The sequence below is a fragment of the Rhopalosiphum padi genome, chromosome 4 (genome assembly GCF_020882245.1).
Source record: "Rhopalosiphum padi isolate XX-2018 chromosome 4, ASM2088224v1, whole genome shotgun sequence".
Classification (NCBI taxonomy): domain Eukaryota; kingdom Metazoa; phylum Arthropoda; class Insecta; order Hemiptera; family Aphididae; genus Rhopalosiphum; species Rhopalosiphum padi.
In genome coordinates, this window is record NC_083600.1 from 2,534,890 (window position 1) to 2,557,346 (window position 22,457).

The following is a 22,457-nucleotide window of genomic DNA, read 5'->3' on the forward strand; positions in this document are numbered from 1 at the left end:
ATAAAGCGAAAAATTGGTTCCAATTCTGCCGTCAGACAAGGTTGAGCTCAAAATAATATATCACTTCGCCGACGTATGATTAATGTGTTAATTCGTTTTTTCTTGTGCCATCACGTTTTCCTGTCATGGTTGTTATTCAAAATCGAACATTCTCCACCATGAAAAAAATATTCGACGGTTGTATATTATAATATAACAATAAGCGGAAAAACTATAGATGTTGTTTTTTTCCGGTTCCTTACGCTCCAAAAGACTCGAACAAATTGAACAATTCATTTTAACATAATTTATTTTATTTTCACATGATATAAATAAAAATCCAACAAAATTGTAATAATTTACACAAAAATAAAAAAGTACCGTCTCGATTCGATGTACAATGTTTTCAGGCTTACAATAAATAATATTATAATGATTATATCGGCCTAAACCAGCACTATGTTGTGCTATATTATTAGCTATAACCAAATATGCTAAAATATTATGTTTTTTTACCAACGTCACAAGGCAATAATATTTTGAAGTTTCTCATCGAGATTATTTTTTACTGCTATGAAACAAACTTTAATTGATTAAAAAGTAGTAATAATAACACATGCATAACATAAAGTATCTCATAAAGATATTACCGTACTAAATTTTATTTTTGAAACCATGTAGTATGTATAGGTAATTAATAATAATAATAGTAAATAAAACCCGGACATTGATGAATTTTTCCCCCGTAATGTAATATAAAAAAAAAGAAAAAAATATTTGTACATAATACTTACAATGGAATGAAATTTGTACATTGTTTTCCACACAATCGAAAATTAAAAAAAAAAAAAACATATCATAATTATATTATAAGATTATAATAATAATAATAATAATAAATTTTAATATAACACAATGTTTACATTTAATAATTACATTGTTCTTTTACCGTTTAAAAGTACGTACATGTTTATGTCTGTGTTTAAGCGGAGGCGCGTATATTGTATCCGAAAAATATCGAAACACTGTCCCGGAAGATTATTTGACTTAAGTAATCATAAAATACAGTCATTATTTTTTTTCATTTTTTTACTGTCGGTTTGCGCAACGTTTTGTTATAATAATAACTACTATACAATATTGCAGTATTATTATAGAAGCGTTTCATATATTATTATACGTACAGATAAATTACACGCAAATGTATATTTTAGTTGTCGATGTTTAGTCGTCTTGTAACCAGAAAATCGAATAACGACTCCACTTAGCGTTATTAAACGCGCATTATGTTTTTAAAAAAAACTGTTTTTTGTCTTTGCGAAGTTTTGTATACATATTATCTTAATTTTTTAACTATTTTGGATGCCAGCCACTAAAGAAAGATAACATATATTCAAACGACTTCCACGGGGTGCGTTAAGGTCCTAAGTCTTAACCAATCGATTCGACGCGTATACATTTCGTTTACAGCTAATGCCCGTGATGCGTATTTTTATTTTTACATCATTATACATTCTTTCCGACTGAAAATAAACTCAAGACAATTATTCTATGAATATATTGACTATCGGTAAATTTAATAATGTCCTTACCGTTAAACTTTATTTATTTACGCGTTGCTCCCTCTTTTTAACATGACGTGCATTATTCATTAAATACGTTTTCCTGTGCAACATAATATCTCACTGGAGCTTTACTAGAGAGCTGACTAGATAACTCGATAATGATTTAATCATTTGTACGTAAAAAGTCGTATAATATTAAATATTTTTTTTTAAATAATTTGTCATCTATTCTTCGAGGCGAGAAAATGTTATCAAATAAATTCATACTGATACAACGTAATCTTTATGATCATAAAAATAAATGATAGAATTTTCAATAATGCTAAATGTTTAATAACTAAAAAATAATAATAATAACATTGAAACTTATTATTCGAGACCTGTGTCACGATCAATTGAACGTATACGACGTGGAGTGTAATTTATGTGTACATACAATAGTTGATGAAATGTATCAAACATACAAATTAAAATAAATTATATTGTACCATGTGTATTGAAGTCAACGGTAAATTTATAAATTAAAAAAAATAATAATAATATTTGATACGATTTTTGTAATGATGCAAACTCAAATAATACATTACAGTTTTTTGAATTTACAATATTATTATGATTGCAGTCGAATGACAAACTGTTTTTTTTATCTAAGTAACTGTGTTTGTCTCAAAATATTGTACGTAAAATATGAATATAATTAGTCATGATGAAAAAATTGAACTGCAAACCAAAAACGAATCGATCGAGTTATTTTAGTGGATATAATATTTTTGAGATATATACTATATAGGTGAAGTGTAGAGAATGTATGTGGAATTCTTGTAAAAGTGTGAAAAATATTTTGATAAATATGTTGAATATTTGATACTGGAAGCATGATTTAATTAAAACCGTATCAAATGAACACAAAATTGATTAAGACTGTTTACATACGGATATCATGGAAATATACAAACCCTTCGAACAATTTTCAGACAACAAACTATGTATTTGTTTGGTATGTGTGGAATATTATTGTTAGCCACCAGTCAAAAACTGTATTGAAACAAAACAATTTCGCAGTCTTTTATGATGAAACTAAAAACATAATATTAATAATATTATAATGTACAGCCTTACCGTTACGTTAAATAATTTACTTCAGTTAAATGTAAGTTAAAGTTTCATGCTTATGATTAATAATAGTTCTAACTTTTAAGTTACGATACAGTATCTAATGAACTTAACAACGGATGTTTTAACAATAATGTTTTTGATTCTGTGTAAATTGATTATTTTTTTTTTTTCACATTTATGGAGAATACTGCAATATTGTCTGATCTTACTGCTTATTTGAAATTCTAAAAATAATTTTTTTTTTTTATATTATGATATATTAATTAATATTTTTAATTTACAATATTATGGAGTATGATCAATAAATAAAAATATAAATTTTATTTATTAGAATTTCATAAATTGAAATATAAATTAAAATTATTTTTAAGTTTAAAAATAGTTGAATAAATATTTAAAATTGTTGTTTCATTTTTTCAAGTAACTCACCATACTTATTGGCTGTTATTCATGTGACAATAATATTTAAATAAATATGTGATATGATTACGTACCAAACGTATAAGTGACATATAAACAGTATTAAATAATATATTACACACATTGATTAAAAAAAAGAAAAATTACTTTTTCTTTGTTTTATTGATATTTAGTAAAAATTTCTTCGGAATTTATCGAAACGAATAGTCGTTCACAAAACTTCTATAAACATAAATATTTTTTACATTTCTTTACATTTAACAACACGAAAAAATTAAGTTCAACAAAACTTAAAAGCTATAATAATTCACACTGGCCTTTTGACAAAATATAATATTATTAAACGTACACAAAAAAACTGATAATAATAATTATTTCCTTTTTTTTTCTTTCTATATTTGTATATTCTTACACATCGATTAGTATAATATGATAGCGAAGTCATTATAATATAATAAATCGTAACCATTGTATTATTTACATTGAAGACAAAATATATATAATTATTATTAATATGATGGAAAATTATAATATATAATATATTGTATATAATAGTAGTTAAGACCCACTAAATTCCAGTCCATTTTAGCTTAACATTTGCAAAAGCATATAGATTATTGTAAACATAGCACAGTTGGAGATGGCGAATGACCCCGAAGTCGAGCTACGGACCCCGTGTTGCATGGCCGCCGGTACTTCAGCTAAGAAAACATAAAACAAAATGGAAAAGTGTGTAACATTATAATATAATATTATACACATTAAAATTCGAAAATATTGCATTTTGTTATTACACATTATAATACCGAATAAGAGCGTCAAACAGCATTTACGTATAAACGTCATATATTATAATGTACTGTTCGACACCTCTCTTAATTCGTTTAAACTTAATTTTAGCCGAACATGCAATTTGGTCACTAAATCGCTCCATTATGTTTTAAATCAACGTTTTTTTTTTTCTCGCACAGTATATAATTATTGTTTTTCTGCCAGCAAACGACAGTAAAATTTCATTAGCGAACGAATAAAATTCATTATTTTTACGACCTTGTAATTTGCTATAGATTTTATACATAACACATTATTTTACATAAAATATGTTTCAACGACAAATCTTTAGTCTTTATCTCTATGCGATTTTATAATTATAACGATTTTAAATATTGGAAAAATAATTAACCTAAGTACTATTTCAAAGAATGGTTTTTCTATACCAAGAAATAATAATAATATGTACATAACATTTTGAAAAATATATCAATAAAATCAATACGAGATCGACTGATATATTTTCTAGAAGTTGTGAGTATAATTATTTTTTATGATATAAGCTTTATATTTCGTATATGCAGATTTTTTTATTATTCGTTACACTTAAGTTTTATATGTCGCATAACACCTCACTTAATACAATTAATTGATTACAACGTAATAATTGTGTATGCAAATACAGTGTTTGAATAAATTATCAGACTGTATGTTATAATTATAAAGTTTAATGTTTTGATATTAGGTATACCTCTCCGGCTCTCCATACAGTTTGCATTGAATGTGACAACGTTTTGACATTAAATTAGTATAGCACGCAAAGTGAACAACTTGATAACAACTATACCAACTATTTCATTCTTAATTTACGTATTACTATAAATTATTAAAATTATTTTAATTGTTTGATACACGTTTGGGATGTCTGATTCACGTAAATGTTGATATAATAACCGTCCATGACTAGATTCGTATACATTTAATAACACTAAAATTGCCCAAAATCAAACTAATACCAATCCGTCGTGGTTTAATATGAAATACAGTATTCGCGTATAAATTCAATTCTATTAGACAAATAGTGCACGTCTTACTGTTTCATATTATATATTATTTACTTTATAATGAAATTATGCAGATGATAAATTAATATTATAAATTTAAATTCAAAAAAACGTGTAAACAGCTTGAAATTAAATTCGTATAGAAATAAAATACAGTTTTAAAATGAGATAACTTAAATATAATAAATATAGGAATAAATATTTATATTTCCAAAATGCACAGTAATATATATTTAAAAACCAGTATAGTTTTCAAAATTATTCGACTTGCTTTCCATTTAGGTTATTGTTTACTTTTTGCAAGTCATATTATATATTAAAAAAAAAAAAAAAAAAAACTGATTGAAAATCAATATCATTTTACGGATATGGGTGAAATCTCACAATTTTTAATTAATTAAATTTTATTTTGTTATTAAATGCATCATATTTGCTTTTTATATTTTAATTAAATAGGTACGTTTTTACTATATTTTTTGTTTAATTATTATTCGATGCATATCAAAAAATAATTTATTTTGAGGAAAAATTTGAGTCGTGTTATGGAGTATGGACAGAAATAACTAAAAGTATTTTTGGTTAAAATATATTATACATAATTCATAATACACACAACTCTTAAAACTTTAAATGTTGTATAAATCATTATTTTGAATATACCTATTAGGTGTATTTAGTAAAATACCAGAGCTATATGCCTATTTAATTATTAAGTTGCTACATACTTGCCTACAATATTTGTTTTTCTCTTGAAATAAGGTGTCTTAAAAAACAAATTACGTGATAGATGCTTAAATTCAGACATCATTATTTCTACTTAAATTAAATTGCACAACGAGAATTACTTGGCGAGGATTTTGAAAAATAGTAATAGATAAACCGTGTAATCTGAGTTGCTAGTTATCGCTATTCGGTCGAGCTGAAAATTGAACGCAGCTGATCCGGTGGATCAACTGAATATTTCCGCGCCAAAAAATTCTTACTAAAAATATCTATATAGTTATATATGTATATTTATTTATTTGTTTAGCCTTTTTCATTACACTAAAAAATGTACTGAATGTAAAAAACGGAAATACGAAAATAAACCAATATATTCTAAGATAAATAATACAAACAGTTGTATATATTATTATTTATTGAAAAAAATAAATACCAAATACACTGTGCTTTTTGCTTAGTTCCAAAGAAATTTAATTATTGTTAACTTTTTGTGATCACTTTGTATCGAAAAAATAAGCTAGCTATGACTAAATTGTTGATTTATAACAGAGAACACAAATAACGCGATAATACAACAATCTTAATAAAATATTAACTTAGATCATCTAAGCTTAATAACATCTTGGAAATACCAAAACATTTATTTCGATAACTGACATTTAAGTATAAATTACTATTTAAATTTAAGAAAAGTCAATAAACCTAATAAATATATTGTCTAATATTGATTAAAGCATTAGTAGCTAAAGTAAAAGTAGTGTTTGTGCATTTTATAGACAACGTTTCGTTAAATTGTCTTATTAATTTAATGTTCTATTTGTTATGACGTTTACTAAATTAACTTGCAGTTTTTATGATTAATAAATATTAAACATTTATTCGAAAAATTTTAAAATGAAATGTTAAAACTAAAAATAAATTGTAGGGAAAACCATTACTGGGTTCCTAGAAATAAAAAAACGACGAAGCTGAAAAATTAATTTTAAAGGTATTTTAGTAAACTTAATTGTTGTTTTTAGTATTGCTAGCTATTTTTTAATAGAATTAAATATTTGTCATACGTTGCAATTATTAAACTACCGAACGCTGGTGCATCAAATACAATGCATTAAAAATATTAAATTATATCTAAAGTATGATTATTATTATTTGTATATTGTTTTAAAAGTATGGTATTTCGTCGGGGAATTTACAAAAAATGTGTGTAGGTGTCAATACTAACGCCCGTTAAGCATAATATACACAAAGTTATCGTTCTATATATATATATTTATCTCGTTCTAATTTTCCACAGTAGCGTATTTGAACCTCAACCGACCCACGAGGGGGAAGGGGGTGGGGTTGCTTACAACTTTTTAATAACACTTGATACGGAGTGTTGCAGCTCCTCTCCTGCAGGCCATTCACTAATTTTCTTGAAATTTTTTTTTTTTTTTTGTTTTTATCAGTGATATTCATTTTTAATGATTGTCTAATTTATATCGATTTGACGATTTCGTATATAAAAAAAATAAAACGCAAAGCTCAACTCGCAAAAGTGAGAGGGTATATCCACCCATATAATCGCATAAAATATACACACCCGCTGATGCCCACGTCCAACGCGCGGGCTTCACTGCGCTACAGTTGTTATTATTTTTTATTTACATAGTATTTCATAATATTATTATATTATACTAACATTGAAGCACGTGCACATGAATCGTGGCCGGCGATATGTTTTGTGGTTGACATGTGTAATTGCCGCTGTCCGACGTATTTGTGTACGGCATAATCAGGTCGCTTTCCGTGCTATTGATGTGCACGACCAGGCCCCGATCCGTGTCAAAATTGATCATCCGATCGGAATGGTACCAGAACACGAACAGCGGGGCTTGCGTTGACCCCTGTAGCCGGCACACCAGTCTTAAGCTGCTGCCGCTCATAATATACAGGTCCGGTGAGCCGAGGATTTCCGCTCTGGCCTCTAACAGGACGTCATTGAAAACAAAAAAACAAAAATTAAAAACGGTATTGTAAGGTAAAATGCCATTTTTTGGGGACTGTAGATGCTTTTCAACCACGTGCTCTTAAAATGCAGAGTGTTTTAAAACCCAGCCTATTCACTATTTTTATCTGTCAATAACGCATATCTATATGTATTCAAATTGTCATTTTTCAGAATGTTTAAAAGCCTTTAAAAATCATATTTTTAAATGGGTATTTAAATTTTGTTTACCGCGAAGAGTTGATTTTTCAAACGAGTACCGCTGTTTTTAATTATAAATTACTAAATTGATGATTTTTTGAAAATGTTGACGTATCTAAATCTTAATTCAAACCAGAAGTTTCCGAGTAATTAAACTTTGTGTAGTGAGGATTATAGTCCTTAAAGAGTTGACTGTCCTACACTGATGTTCTACGAACGACTTGAATATCATGTATGCACTCAGTAGTTTTAAGAACCCGGGCTGAGTATCATATACTTTTTATCAGGTTTTTATAAGTTTCTGGCTTGGGAAATTTTCTAGACATAAATAAATAATGTCGATAAATGTTGAGAATCATATAATACACTAGCAAACATATACTTGAACCATAACATACAATTTAAAATACATGTACTATTTATATTACGTATTATATTTAGACAATTGTTTAAGTTAATATATTATGATTATTCGGATAGGTTTTAATTCAAAATTTCTCGGTTCTGGTACAAATCAATTATAAAATAACAAAATAAATGTTCATGTCGTATTTTTTTCATTCTATTTTTAACATTTTTATATTTTTTGTTTAAATAATTTTTACTTTTGTTTTCGATGAACCATTAGTTTATGCATATATAAATATACATAATGTGTTATTGCCTATGAGCTAAAACACTAACTGCATGTAAGTATTATAATATTTGTTTTTGAACTCGATACTCGTGGTATTTTCGAACACATCTACTTAGTACTTAATATTTACAGCTAAAGTAACGTCAGCTCACAAAGTGTTTGGAAATAAAATAATGGATAATGGACAGGCATTTTATCGTAAAAACTGAATGAAAGAACGGTTGAATAGTTTTATTCGTAACAGTGCACAATAAAGTTCTAAATTAAACTATGAATCGATGTATGCATTATCAAATATCACGACATTTGGATCAATATGTGCAGTTTATGTGTATGTAAGTAAAACGTGGAGTGAACAGCCATAATACTAGGTATATAAAATGATACAATATATAACATCGTATATATATTTTGCTCTCGTCTTAAAATTTGATAGAATGACACGCCTTTCGCACGATCTCCCGAGAATTTCATATTATCCATCAACGTCAACGCAAACTTACGAAAAGTCGTCCAAGTTTTTTTTGTAGTAGTCATTTTAAATATATGAAATAGATGGCTCAGACATAAAAACAGTCGGAAAATTAGGCCAGGGTTGCTCAAAATGACTGACTTCTAAATACAACAATGTTTTTATTGCAATTAAATGTTTTGAATAATTTTTGATTTTAATTGTATAATTATAAAGGCTATTTTATACCAAATATACCGTAGTGCGATAAATTATTTTAAAAACATCAAATATCCCTCGTCGGTATTTTGCTTGCACACAAAAATTATAATTGTAACTTACTAACCTGTGACTTTTAAATGTACAAAATTGCTGGTTGTTGGATGTGTGGCTATACGACATTCGTACAAACCCGCATCTGATGCTTCCACTGGTGTTATTTCTAGATTCCATGTCTAAAAAATTGAAACAAATTATGTTTACGTATAAACGTATTTATACAAAATATACAAAAAGATATAACATAGTTTTTTAATAAAAACAAATTAAATACTGAGCTTTTTTAGATTAAAATACATTTGAATACTAATGATTAACATATAATATATTATATTATTTTGGAAGTTTGGATGCGTTAGCGCAGTGTTAACAACAATTGATACAATAGTCCAAGTTGAAAACAACTAGCGTATAATATATTATATGAAATGTTCCGCGACAGTTGCTCAAAATATTTTTTATTCAAATAATTAAATATTCATAACACAAGCATATATTGACTTAACATTGCATTAATATTAATGGGATGAATATTTCGTAATTAGTTTCGATGAGTTATAAGATGTTACAAAATTCAATACTGAGAGGTAGAAGAAAATTTAGCATATTTCAGTCATAAATAATGAAATATTAGTATTCATTATATGATACCGATTACCGGCTTACGACGATTAATACAATAATTATTATTACGAGGATATAGGTGCGATTTAATATTTAATTTTATTACTTAATTTTAATTCTTGTAACAATAATTATATCAATTTTTCACGTATATACTCAAATATCGAAATATAAGTTATATTTAAATGCGAAATGCAATAATTAAAAAATGTATTTTGTTATTAAAAAATAGATGCTATTTTAAAATTGTAGATATAAACTATAGACTAATAATATTATTATAATTGTTATTTATGTTTAATGTTCGAAATAAATTAAATTAACTTTCGTCAAAAATACATATAAAATGAATAACTTGCCGTAAATTTAAATAAAAAAAATATTTTTATTGCAAAACGTTTTTTGGGGGGTTTCAGAGGTTAAAAACCCAATTGATTTTACAATATTGCTTGTATTTCTTTGGAAACATATTTTAGAGCAGTAAAAGTATATTATAAAATATTGTTATGGGCATTTACATTTTTATTTTTTAAGCTTCGATATGTATTGTCTTGTTATTGTCCAAAAATGTTTCATTCTAATTTTTTTTTATGTTATAGAATTAAATAAGTTTATTAGTTTTATAGTCATTCCTTTATAAAATCATAAATTATGATCTTAAATGTATTGAATGATACTATCAAAGAATAATATGAACATCAAAATTCAAAATATAAATACTTCCAATTATACAAATATAAATTATATTTACAACGTAAGTCATGTACACGTAGTCATTTATAATTTTATAATATGAAAATGCCTTTAACTCAACTTGGACTCGCTCTTAATATTGACATTAAAATAATCATATTATTATGATTGAAATACAATGAAACACACTATAAAATTGTTGTAAAATGTTATAATTAAATATAAATTTAAAATTTAAAATCCATAGCACAACTCAACATTAGATGTAATCCAAAAATTAATTCACAGTAAAACGTGTTGTGACATGCCAATTGTTAATGCAGACAATATCAAACGTTGAAATAATATTATATATAATTGTAATAATTATATGATATAAATTAATGATTTTTAATTTCTCTTTTAAATGTATAGACGTATATAGTACTGTAATCAAACACGATATGCTAAACTATTAAACTATTAAAGTAATCATGTATATGAAATCTATAAGAAGTGATTGAGCGCATTGAACTTTGTCTCGATATATTTTATTTGTTTTGATAACTAATTGATTAATTTTATAAGATCGATTGTTGCAAACGATTAAAAACAAATAATCAAATACTATGTTTTGGAAGATGAACTTAAAACGAATACAATATACAAGCCACCTCTTTTCCACCCTGTATAGAAAATAAAATTAAAAGTAATTTATTGTTTTAATACTAAAAAATATATTTATTGTAATGGACGTATATAAAGGGGTAAAATATTGTAATTTATTATCTTATATATACGATGTATTCCAATAGCAAACAACATTCATTCAAACAATTTCAGCTGAATTTATTATTGTATTACGTCAACCATATGAAAATTAGAAAATATGAATAAATTCACGTATAATAATGATTAATAATAATAATAATAATTAATTTTAGTTTTTTAATTGAAAATAAAATTATGTATAATAATATACTGAAACAATATAATATGTTATAAATTGACTTTACAGTTTATATACTCAATATATGATTTTCATGATTTTAATTGTTTAAAATGTATTTTATAGTTAGTACTTTTATCAAGCAAAAATTATAAATTCAATCTGAAAATATTAATATATATTGTGTGTGCATATTATAAATTAAATAACTAAAAATAAATTGGCTATTTAGAATTTTTTTGAATGGAGGGTTATAAAAATACAGATTATAATCTTGAATATTAATTAATTATAATGGGGGAAAAATTCAACAATAAACCTATTTTACATACACAAAACGCCGTTTAAAAAAAAAATACCAAATACGTTTAATAAGAAATATAGTTATAATAAACTGTTATTATTGATTGAAAACATCGGCATTTTATTATGTAGCCGACTCGTTTATCTATATAATAACTATTAATTATATTCGGTATTGTTTCTTATATTATATTATTTTAAATTATTTTGAATTCAATTTTTCATATCATATTTAATAAATCTGCACAGAAATCAATACTAAAATAATTAAATGATATGTATTTTATTCATTTCCTAATAATACTAAGCCGTTTATGAATACTGTAAAAATTAAATAAATTAAGAACAATAATTTGTCAATTGTAGTTGTGTGCAGTGTTAAATAAAAAAAATATCATAATATTTTTATGTTCTTGTGTATTTAAACGTTAAGTATACGATTTTAACGATCAATGATGTTGCACTTTCAAGCGTTATTTGAATTTTCCGTATAGCGTTATTATAATTTTAAACGTAATTTCGTTTTAAGTTTAATGTTAAAAAAAAAAAAAAAATAAAATTGTAAGCTTCTATGAAATCGAACATAAACATGATAATTAGTTTAATTACAGAAATAAAGTAGGTGCCTAATAAAACTTTTAATATTTATTTAAAAAAAAAAACACACAATACAATGTTTTTGTAAATTGTTAACATAAGATGGCAAACTTTAAACTGTTTATATCTTTAAGCTTAAAAGAAATGAATAAAAATTGAAATTTTCATTGATGATAAATGTTATAGGTATAATAGTAGCATAAAAAACACAAACTTTATTTTATTAACGTTATTTTTAATAATTAATTTACGTTGGACATCATACGTTTATTGCTTATTATTAATCTTAATATTAATAGTATATTGATATTAGACTTTTTTGTTTTTCGCTCATTTTTTTTTAACAGTTTCCCGCTATACTAACATTATAATAAAAAAGTATTGAAGTCCGGATTTTGTCCAATCATTAACTGCAGTTTTTCAACAAGTTAATATATTTTTAAAGTTTTGAAACAGTCACTCAATCACCCTTATTATTTAGCCTATAATTTATTCGAGCCAATTAAATTAAATTTAAAAATTATGATAAATTGAGTATAGTGCATTGTAGTATTAAAGTAATAAAACCACAACAATGAGGTTTACCATGAAATTAACATTAACGTTTACTTTTATTTTATTTTTATTTAAATTTCGATGAAAATTTTTTAATGAAACAAATGAATTTATGTATCAACACTATTAACTATTCCAATACAAAATAGTAATTAGCAAGAAGTCAATAACAGTTATTCGATTTATAACTATTGCCTAAGAATAGTTTTAGATACTGTTAATTGATTTTAAATTATATTGATACGGGAGTAATTTGTTTTTCTGAGATGTCAAGCTATAATAATTTATAGTTTATTTTTTTGTTTACTTGAATATAGCATTAACTTAAAGTGAGTTGCTTTTAATTTTATTATAAGTCTTTAAATTGTATGTTTAAAATATTAATTACTGTTAATATCAATTAAATATTACATTTAAAAAGCGATGTTAGTAAGTAATCGCTATACTGTACAGTAAGTTCCGAGCGTATTTCGTCATTGGGTAGGCACTATAATGAAAGTTATAAAGTTTAATTCAATGATAAATCATTTTATACGCTGAAAAGTGATTGAGCGATGACGGGCTAACTTGTTGGTAACCAAAGTTACCAAAATATTATTTTAACAAAATGTTTATGAATTTTTTTTTTTGTTTTTTTCCCAATCATTTTAAAAAGTGCTTAATATTTTCAATTTTTATCTCCTAAAAGTACTAGCTAGATCCTACTTTTACCTAAAATCTCCAGCAAAGTTAATGATCATAATAATTTTTCTATTAATAAAAGTGTTTTCAGACAATTAAAACATAATAATAAAATTAAAAAAAAAACAAATATCATAGTTCCGTTCCGAATCTTAAAAAAAAATGTTTAACTCAAAATATATTAACAAGTCTATATTGAAAGATTTACAGTTGTTTTGTAAATTAATGAATCTAATAATCGATTTATTTATATTTTAAATTGTCTTATGTTCTAGGATTAAAATCAAAATTGTCATACAAAAAGAAATTATTTCCGCAGATGTTGTCTCTTACAAACACACCACATAGTACATTTTAAGTATACTGAATAATCCATTTAATTTTATTATCATTAATTTCAGAGCGAATTGATTTATATATAGTTTGTACTTTAGTTGGTCAAAGGAAGAAATCGCTCAGTACCTATTTCTTAAAATAATTAGAAAATGCGAACTTTGTCAAAATTGTTTGATAAGCTTGGTTTATGGTAAACAAAAAGTTTAACCATACATCTCTGTTCAGAATCGTTTTTCATCTCATATAAAACGTATAATTGTATTCAGATTTAACACATCCGTAATGGATTAAATTACAAAGTGCACTTAACACCAGCAGAACACTTGCTTAAATTTTTTTTAAATAATATTGTATTTTTATTATATCAACTAAAATCATTATTTTTCGTTTAAATATCCGATTTCTTCTAAATTTGGACTTAAAACGCATACACACACAAGCTGTGAGTACCCTAATGTATTTTTAGAGACATAAAAATATATATATAGGTACGATTTATCTGTTATTTATATGCTGTGTTACCTACATGTATTTTATATAGATATATGTTTTTTTTTTTAATAAGAAAGTGCTAAACTATATTGAAATTCGAAATGACGCCATTCAAAGAGCACCACAAATTGACCCTAAGCGATCTATTGTCACCTTAAATTGTTTATTAACTTAAAAATTCTATCCAATTTCTGTAATATAAATAAACCGTGTGACATTATTTAAATGTCCGTATAAACTAATATACTATAAATATTTAGATCTGGCAACGGGAAGATTTTACCTGCGGGTGCGCTGTATTACTGAACCATATTATAATCAATATACATATATGACTGTAAAAATTACATATAAAAGTAAAACAATTATGACAATATTAAAAAATGATAATAAAAAGTAAAAATGTATTAACCAAATTGTAATAATAATGTATAACCAAATAATAATAATAAATCAACCAAATATGTATGTTATTTTCCTCATCTAATATTTGAAAGACAGATTAACTAAAAATATTGTGCACCAATTACCATTTAGTTATAAGTTTTTTACATTAAATACAAATAACATTTACTAAAATCAATTAAGAATCAACAATATAATATATATGTATATTTAATTTATAAAATTAAATTTTCACATGTTATCAAAAAAAAATGAACTTTTTATAGTTAAACCAACCCGAACGAAGCCGACTAAGCCAGCTATAGTATATATTATGTATTATTCATTATGCTATATATATTTTGTATACATCTTAATCTATCATATTTTAAATAATCGTGTAACCGTATTACTGCCTTATGTATTAAATATGTAAATTAGAATTTTTTTCCATTATAAAAAATATTATTATTATTATTATTTAGTTGCCATTACTGAATATAATAGATATGCCTATAATTTACGATACACAAAACTATTCGACTATTAAGTTAAAGTCTTCTTTTTTTTTCTAAAAGGTAGAGTTTGCACTTTATTAAAGTCTCTAATGGGGCTATTGTCATTATTTTTACTGATTACTTAGACTGATTCGTTTAATCCTTTTTTCTCCCTCATTTGGCTTTAGTTCTATTGTCAAAGAGCCAAAGTGGGGTGGGCGCGTTTAGTTCTGTACGTGTATTGACATATTTACTGCAATTCGGGGGTGTTGATTGTAAAAGTGCTTTATCTTTAATTGTACCGAAGAATTGTTCACAATTTATACTGATGTCTAGAAAACGTTGAAACGTTCCAAAATGACGGAAAAAAACCAAGCACCTGTAAAGTCATGGACGTGTATTTATGCATGTGAAATAATTTATTCACTAATATACCTAACGATATTAGCAACGCGTGGCTCCGACATTTTATACTGAATTATTGTGTTAGTTTTAGTCATTGAGTTATAAAGGTTCATTTTCACTTCACCGTATACAGTTTCGTATATTGTAATATAATATAATATTATATATTTATATAGTATACATATATATAAATTAGGAAATAAATCTTATAATTGTATTTTGTATTAACAGTAATTCGAGTATAATATTTTATATAATAATTTTTTATTTAACTTCGAGAATAATATATTGTAAGCTTTGCTAAACTAAAATTAAAATTATAAATGGCTTACCTTTAAATGTCTGGTGTGGTCAACGTAAAACCTTTTGTCGCTGCTATAACTTCTCGTCCCTATTGTTAGAATTGTATAGTCTATCCGTCTGACCCAAGACACCTGTGAGCAAACAAATGAAAACACCGTATAATATATTTTATAATTTTTCACTATTTTTAATTAAATACAATAATACTATGTATTTACAATAGTATTTTGCACTAATATTACTTTGCAGTTATTACACCTCTGTACTTTTATAATAATGATGCTCAAGCATTTCGTATTCGGCAGTTGGTATTATGACCCATCGAATTGATTTAGTACTTAGTAGTGATATCATATTATACAAACTCATCACAACTAAAATATTTACTTATCGTAGGTAAAATATCGGACAGCGTGGTTAGGTTTAATGTTTGTCACACATAAACCATATAACGGAATTACAGCATGAATATTTTATTCACTATATTTCGTATTGTTATTGTATTTTATTGACATACATTGTACATTTTTTTAAAAACATAAAACACGACCATGTCATTGAATATATTTGATATATTACTGTTATTTTTTAGTTTGACGTATGCGATTGAAAAACTCTGTTGTTTCAATAGCAAAAACTTTTTATTTAATTTTTGCTCACCATTTATGTTGTTTGCATTAAAACAACAATATTATTATAATTATTAGTATATTTAACGAAACTACTAAACAAAATATTAGTGTAATTTTGTCTATAAAACTGATTCAGTTTTATTATAAATACAGGGATTTCCATAATGTAAACACTTATTATTTCAACAAAAATATAAGATTTATTCGAAGTTGCCTTTTTAAAATTTAAGGTACTTGCATGACATATTCGATAATATTTATTATTTTATGATATTACTCTTATATTATTACTATTAGAGAAACTATTAACTTTCGTTTTTACAAGGTAATATAATACATTAAAAAATGCAAAACACTTTTTTTATGAATTTTGACGTTGGCGGCATTTTCGGAACTTGAAAGATGATTTAGTATTATTCATTAAATAAGACTAAAATCGTCTATTTACGATTTTTAATTAAAATCATGCTATCTCTACCGAATATAATATATTATGAGAAATAACCATTTTATACATTAAATAATTATAATATAATATAATATAATTAAATAATCTCGTTCAGTAGAATTGAAAACAATTGTAGATAACAGCATATTTATATTTTTCAATTGACATATTTTTTTAAAATAATTTTTACTTACAAATAGGTTATTATAAATTGAATATAGAAAATATAAACCATACAATTTAGTAAACAATATAGTTAAATATATTATTATAAAAATATGTACATTAAGTTAAATATTGTAGTAATATAGATACAAAGCTTACATCATGTAAATGATAAAAAAAAAATTAAAGAGTTTTAGAGTAAAAATGATGAGTTGTATAATACATTCACAAAGTAACAAAATAATATTAATAATAAATAACATAATAGGTCTGTACCATATTCAATATAGTGTAGGTTGACTGTTGAAATAATCGTTTTGTATACTGTATTTAAAAATAATCTAAGCTTAAGTATTATTTTAGTCATATCAGAAACCATTGAAAATCAGTCAATATTTTTTTTTAGCAAAACGCGTTTTTAAAAGAACAAAATTGTACGACGTGATATTCATAAACCTTGTTATTTATTTATTTATTTTTTATAAACACGTATTGTTTTCGTAACAGAAGTAAATTGTAAATAAAATAAAATTATGGGTTTTTGTAACTATTCAGATCACAGTGGGATTGTAACCGTTGTCGATTATGGACTACAGAGCCAAAGCTTCCGTACAATAATATCATTAATATTATACACGTTAGTGAGCAGTGGACGGATTTGTCGATCAGCGGAATACGTCGACAAGGAGCAGTGGACTGCGCGCGCTGCTGTGCTCGTACATTACTATGCGTTACGATAATATTGTTATAAAAGATACACGAGAACCGCAGTCGACGAGTGTCCTCGGAGTCCACTCGTGTATACGGTTTTTGGCAACCGTTTACACCGCCACAATATTATACCGAAACGAACACGATCTTAATTTTAGGTCAACATTTGTTTTTTCTCCCCTCCCTCACCCCCTCCCCCCCCCCCGATCGTCTATACGTGTTTTTGAACGGTATGCAAATTTAATAGCAGTTACTGCACAACATGCCCGCGGGGATGGAATTTATAAACGTACACACGCTCGCACCAACGGCGAACTCATCGCTACACTCGGTCCGCGCGGAGTGTGCAGAAAACACAGAGAATTGCAGACGGAGAGATCGTAGAGTTAGACAAATAGTGAGAGAGGGGCGGGTGGTGGAGAGGATGGCGGCGGCGGCGATGGTAGTCGGGGGGAGGGTGAACTCGAACGGTCGCGGCAATCATCCACCGCCGCCGCCGCCGTCGTCGTCGGCCGGTCCGGGCAATACCGCCACAATTTCCCGCCGTTTGTCAGTCTCCGAAACGCACAACCCTCTCCGCCGTCCGCCTGCAAACGCTCCACAAAGGCGTAGTAAGTCTGCGCTCGCCATCGGTATTCGGTTGTATTTGTTGATGTCGTCGTAGTCGTAGTCGTTGTTGTTGTTGTTGTTGTTGTTGTTGTTGTTGCTCACATTGTTATTGTTTCACCCTCCTAATATGCACACCACCCATCCGTATAATGGTATAGCGCCGACGACTAGCCGCGCACGTCTCGACGTGTTTCCCCGCTCGTCCCGCGAGATGCTACGTCGGCACGCCGAGAACTTGTACGGCTATAGGCGAAGTACGAACTCGTAATGTTATATAGGAGTTTTCCGAACGGCAAAACCGCCGAGTCGTCTACAGAGGATAGAGTGTGATGTTTTCCGTCGATTCGATCGCATCCGATTTCGTGCGGCGATTATGCCGTTCGTCAGGTGGCAACGGGTTTAGGCACGACTCGGTCGTACGCGCCTCATATTGACGTCGCCATAAATAGAGACTTTAATCGTACATTTTATAATATACGATTTAGCGTACGACGTTTATTGATTTTGTTGAAATATATCTAGTTAACACCCTCCCCCGAAACCGTTTCACGGCCTATAGTGTACCTACCGTGTGTACCGTAAGCGGCTTTTGGTAGAAACTCATGCGGGTGCAAACGCTCGTGGTGATTCACAAACCTGTGGTGAGGGGGGGTGTTTCGCCACACCACCTAATATTTAACTGCTGTCTGCTGCTATTACAAAAGTAATAAAAAAAAATCTTCATGTAAATCTGTATTCTATATTTAAATTAGTATAATATTTTTGACCGTTGTCTGTAGGTGATAAATGATACTTTTCCCCCTAGAAAAATTGTAGTGGGTGCAACTGCACCCTCGTGTTCCCCCCCCCCCCATAGATGCTACCAATGGTGTGTATACAAGATACCGTAATTACAAATCTATTAGCCACTATATATCCGATGGACTTTTTTTTAAAAAAATCGTGTTTTTTTAGATTTTGAGTGGAGCAAACGTGTATTTCTATGTTATTTAATTTTTTTGTTTGCGTTTCGCCGGATTTCGGAGCAGTAAAGATACATAAATCTTCAATTTTGAGAATGTTCTCTGGTTTTCTAGTTGAATATTACAATATAACAATATAATGGCCATTTATGCTAAAATAAATAATTAAACCTGTCATCGTACGTCTTAAATGATTAAAATATAACATAGTCAATTATGGTAAAAATTACTAATACAAGTAAATCGAATAAGTGTGATAACGCATTATTGGTTGATAAAACTGTTGCAACAAATCTGTTTATATATGTTTTAATAATTGTTTTTTTTTTGTCATCTAAAACGTGGTACATAATTATATTATATTATTTTTTTTCTTTGACGATATGATAAGAATTACATACTAAAATATGTTTAGCATTTCAGAGTTTCTGCAGTTTTCTAACCAAAAATACACGATTAATGGTAATACTTTCTTTGGGTGTTTTTGAACATCTCTTTTCGTACTTACCACTATTGATCAATGATTTTTACAATTAACGTCATTACAGTTAGTGTATTTTAGTTTATTACGTTTAGTGTGTTTTGTAATTATTTACGAACATATACGTCCGGAAACAACTAAAGAATTCAGCAGTTTTGACAGGAGTCATTTATACAATTACAGTTGAATTACATCAATATAAAATAAATTGGTGTTGTTCTAAGTTCCAGCTTGATTGTTTGAAAAAAAACATTTCGAACTGGACACAAAATAAATATTACAACTTATAAGTCCGTGAATTGTTATTTTATTCTAAAAGAAAACTATACAAATATAAAAGTAATGCACTATATTATTTCTATAAATAGAGGACAAACTTTTTTTACATGTTTGAAAATAAAAAAAAACTATAGAAGTCTTTTTATTGTATAGTTTTACCTAAAATAAAATTTTTGTTTTAGGATCAGTGTACCTACTGCGATCTTTATATTTTACGGTCAGTATACCAATTACATTCCTTATATTTTACGGTCAGTAAACCAATATTTCGCTTACCATTTAGTTTTACCTCCATGCATGAAAAACATGTTTTAGAATTTCATCAACATTGATTTTATCATACATGATACATACATTTCATATGTTAAAAATAATTGAAAATTTAAAACTTATATCAAAGCTAATGCTTTTGAATTTAAAATATTAATAGTAAACTTGCATCAAATATTTATAACAGTATCAAAACTTTTATAAAATGTCATTATAACCTACATAATGAAATATGATTTGAGTAAAATCTATAATCGAGTTCAAGTTTTTATTATCACTAGCTAAAAAAGTATTTATTGGCCTAATATAGGTTCTTTACACTGAACATTACTTTTTGGTATAATATGGAGTGATATTATACGGCGAGAATAGATACTTTTAAATACACCATTTATTTTTATTATATATTTTATAATAAGTGTTCATTGTTATTTTTTTCATTTTAGTTTTTTAGTTAAGTAAAATAACAAACATTTTAGTTATTTAACTGAATATTATAAATACTTTTTTTAAATTTTTCCAATTAAAAATAACAAATGGCTATTAACTACAATGGTCTATCAACCATGAAAAATACTGAACGTAACTGGTCTATCGACCTTAAATGTTTTGAGTGCAATTAGTGGACCCTAAAAAAAAAAACCAATTTGAAAAATTAACGATTCTGAGCAAAGACGATGTGTCGGTCTCCATTTCTAAAGAAATTTTTATAATCTATATATATTAATATTAATAAACAATTTCTGTTAAAAACATTGTATAATTTGTTATATAATTTTATATAAAATTATATAATTGTTATTGAATTTTAAGACAATATGACGTACTGTAAAATCGTACATATTATTTGATCATTGTTTAAATATTACGAGTATCTTAAAATTTTAATCAGTTTAAATATTTTGAAATTCCGTTATGAAATACGCAATGCAAAATGCCTTAGGTTTCTAAAACTAATACTTTTTTTTATGAATATTTATTTATTATCATCTATAATGATGCTTCATAAAAATATTATTATAGTATAGTAAACAATTTTTAATTTAGATACAATTATACTATCATATTAAATGTATGAAAATCGTATACAATCAAATATCTGATTATTTTACCAATTATTTTAACGAAATATGATAGGAGTAATAATTATATTATTTTTATTTTTCTGTTGATTATTAATAAGTATACAATATACATATAGTATTATAAATTAAAAGAAAGTGCTGCGAAGTAGGCTGATGAAAAATAAAACTTTTTAATAGTAATTTTCTCTTTTTTTTTAATTTTCGCTTTACACACTCCAACAACTGTGACTTTGAACTTATATATTAACGTTAAATTATATTTTCTTCCCTGTTGATACCTTGCTCATAATGACATTTTATAAACACTACCTAAAATTAAACTTGGCCAAACTTACATTATACCGCTGGAGAGGAAAAAAATAAGAACATTTTCTACACTTGCATGATCCTTGGGATAACGTAATTTATTTTAAGCTCTAACCAAATATACGTCAAGAACTCTTAGTTCTCTGCCACGGACTGAGTTTTCTATTCTTCGAGTATCTCGAGTACTTACTTTTTCATTCTATCCTTGAACAATAGAAGTGAAGATGAAGAAAATAAGAGATTTAGTAAGTGTATGGGTCAGTGATGTGTTCTTATTTTTAGTAACATTCTGCTGGTTGTTTAAGAGTGAAATCGATAGATATAGTTATTTTCTAAAAATAATATAGTTGGAAAATATATTTTGCCCCATTATCTGGACATTCAATAATTTTAAATTTATACACAAAATAAAATATAAAATAATCTAATACACCTATTCATTATACTGTCGTATTTTTATTTTATTCATATTATATTAAACTAGATTGACACGCTGCATTGGAATACATATTACACAT

The 22,457-nt window shown here is 26.6% G+C and overlaps 1 protein-coding gene across 1 annotated transcript in view; it reads right to left on the reverse strand.

Annotated features, from left to right (window-relative positions):
• Positions 1-271: 271 nt before the first annotated feature.
• The window catches only part of LOC132929979 (uncharacterized), a 150,769-nt gene continuing 128,583 nt past the window's right edge, over positions 272-22,457 (reverse strand). The window contains 4 exon segments of the mRNA XM_060995636.1: positions 272-3,781; positions 7,320-7,604; positions 9,261-9,369; positions 16,021-16,122. Coding sequence (XP_060851619.1) covers positions 3,666-3,781; positions 7,320-7,604; positions 9,261-9,369; positions 16,021-16,122 — 612 coding nt within the window. The 3' untranslated portion in view covers positions 272-3,665.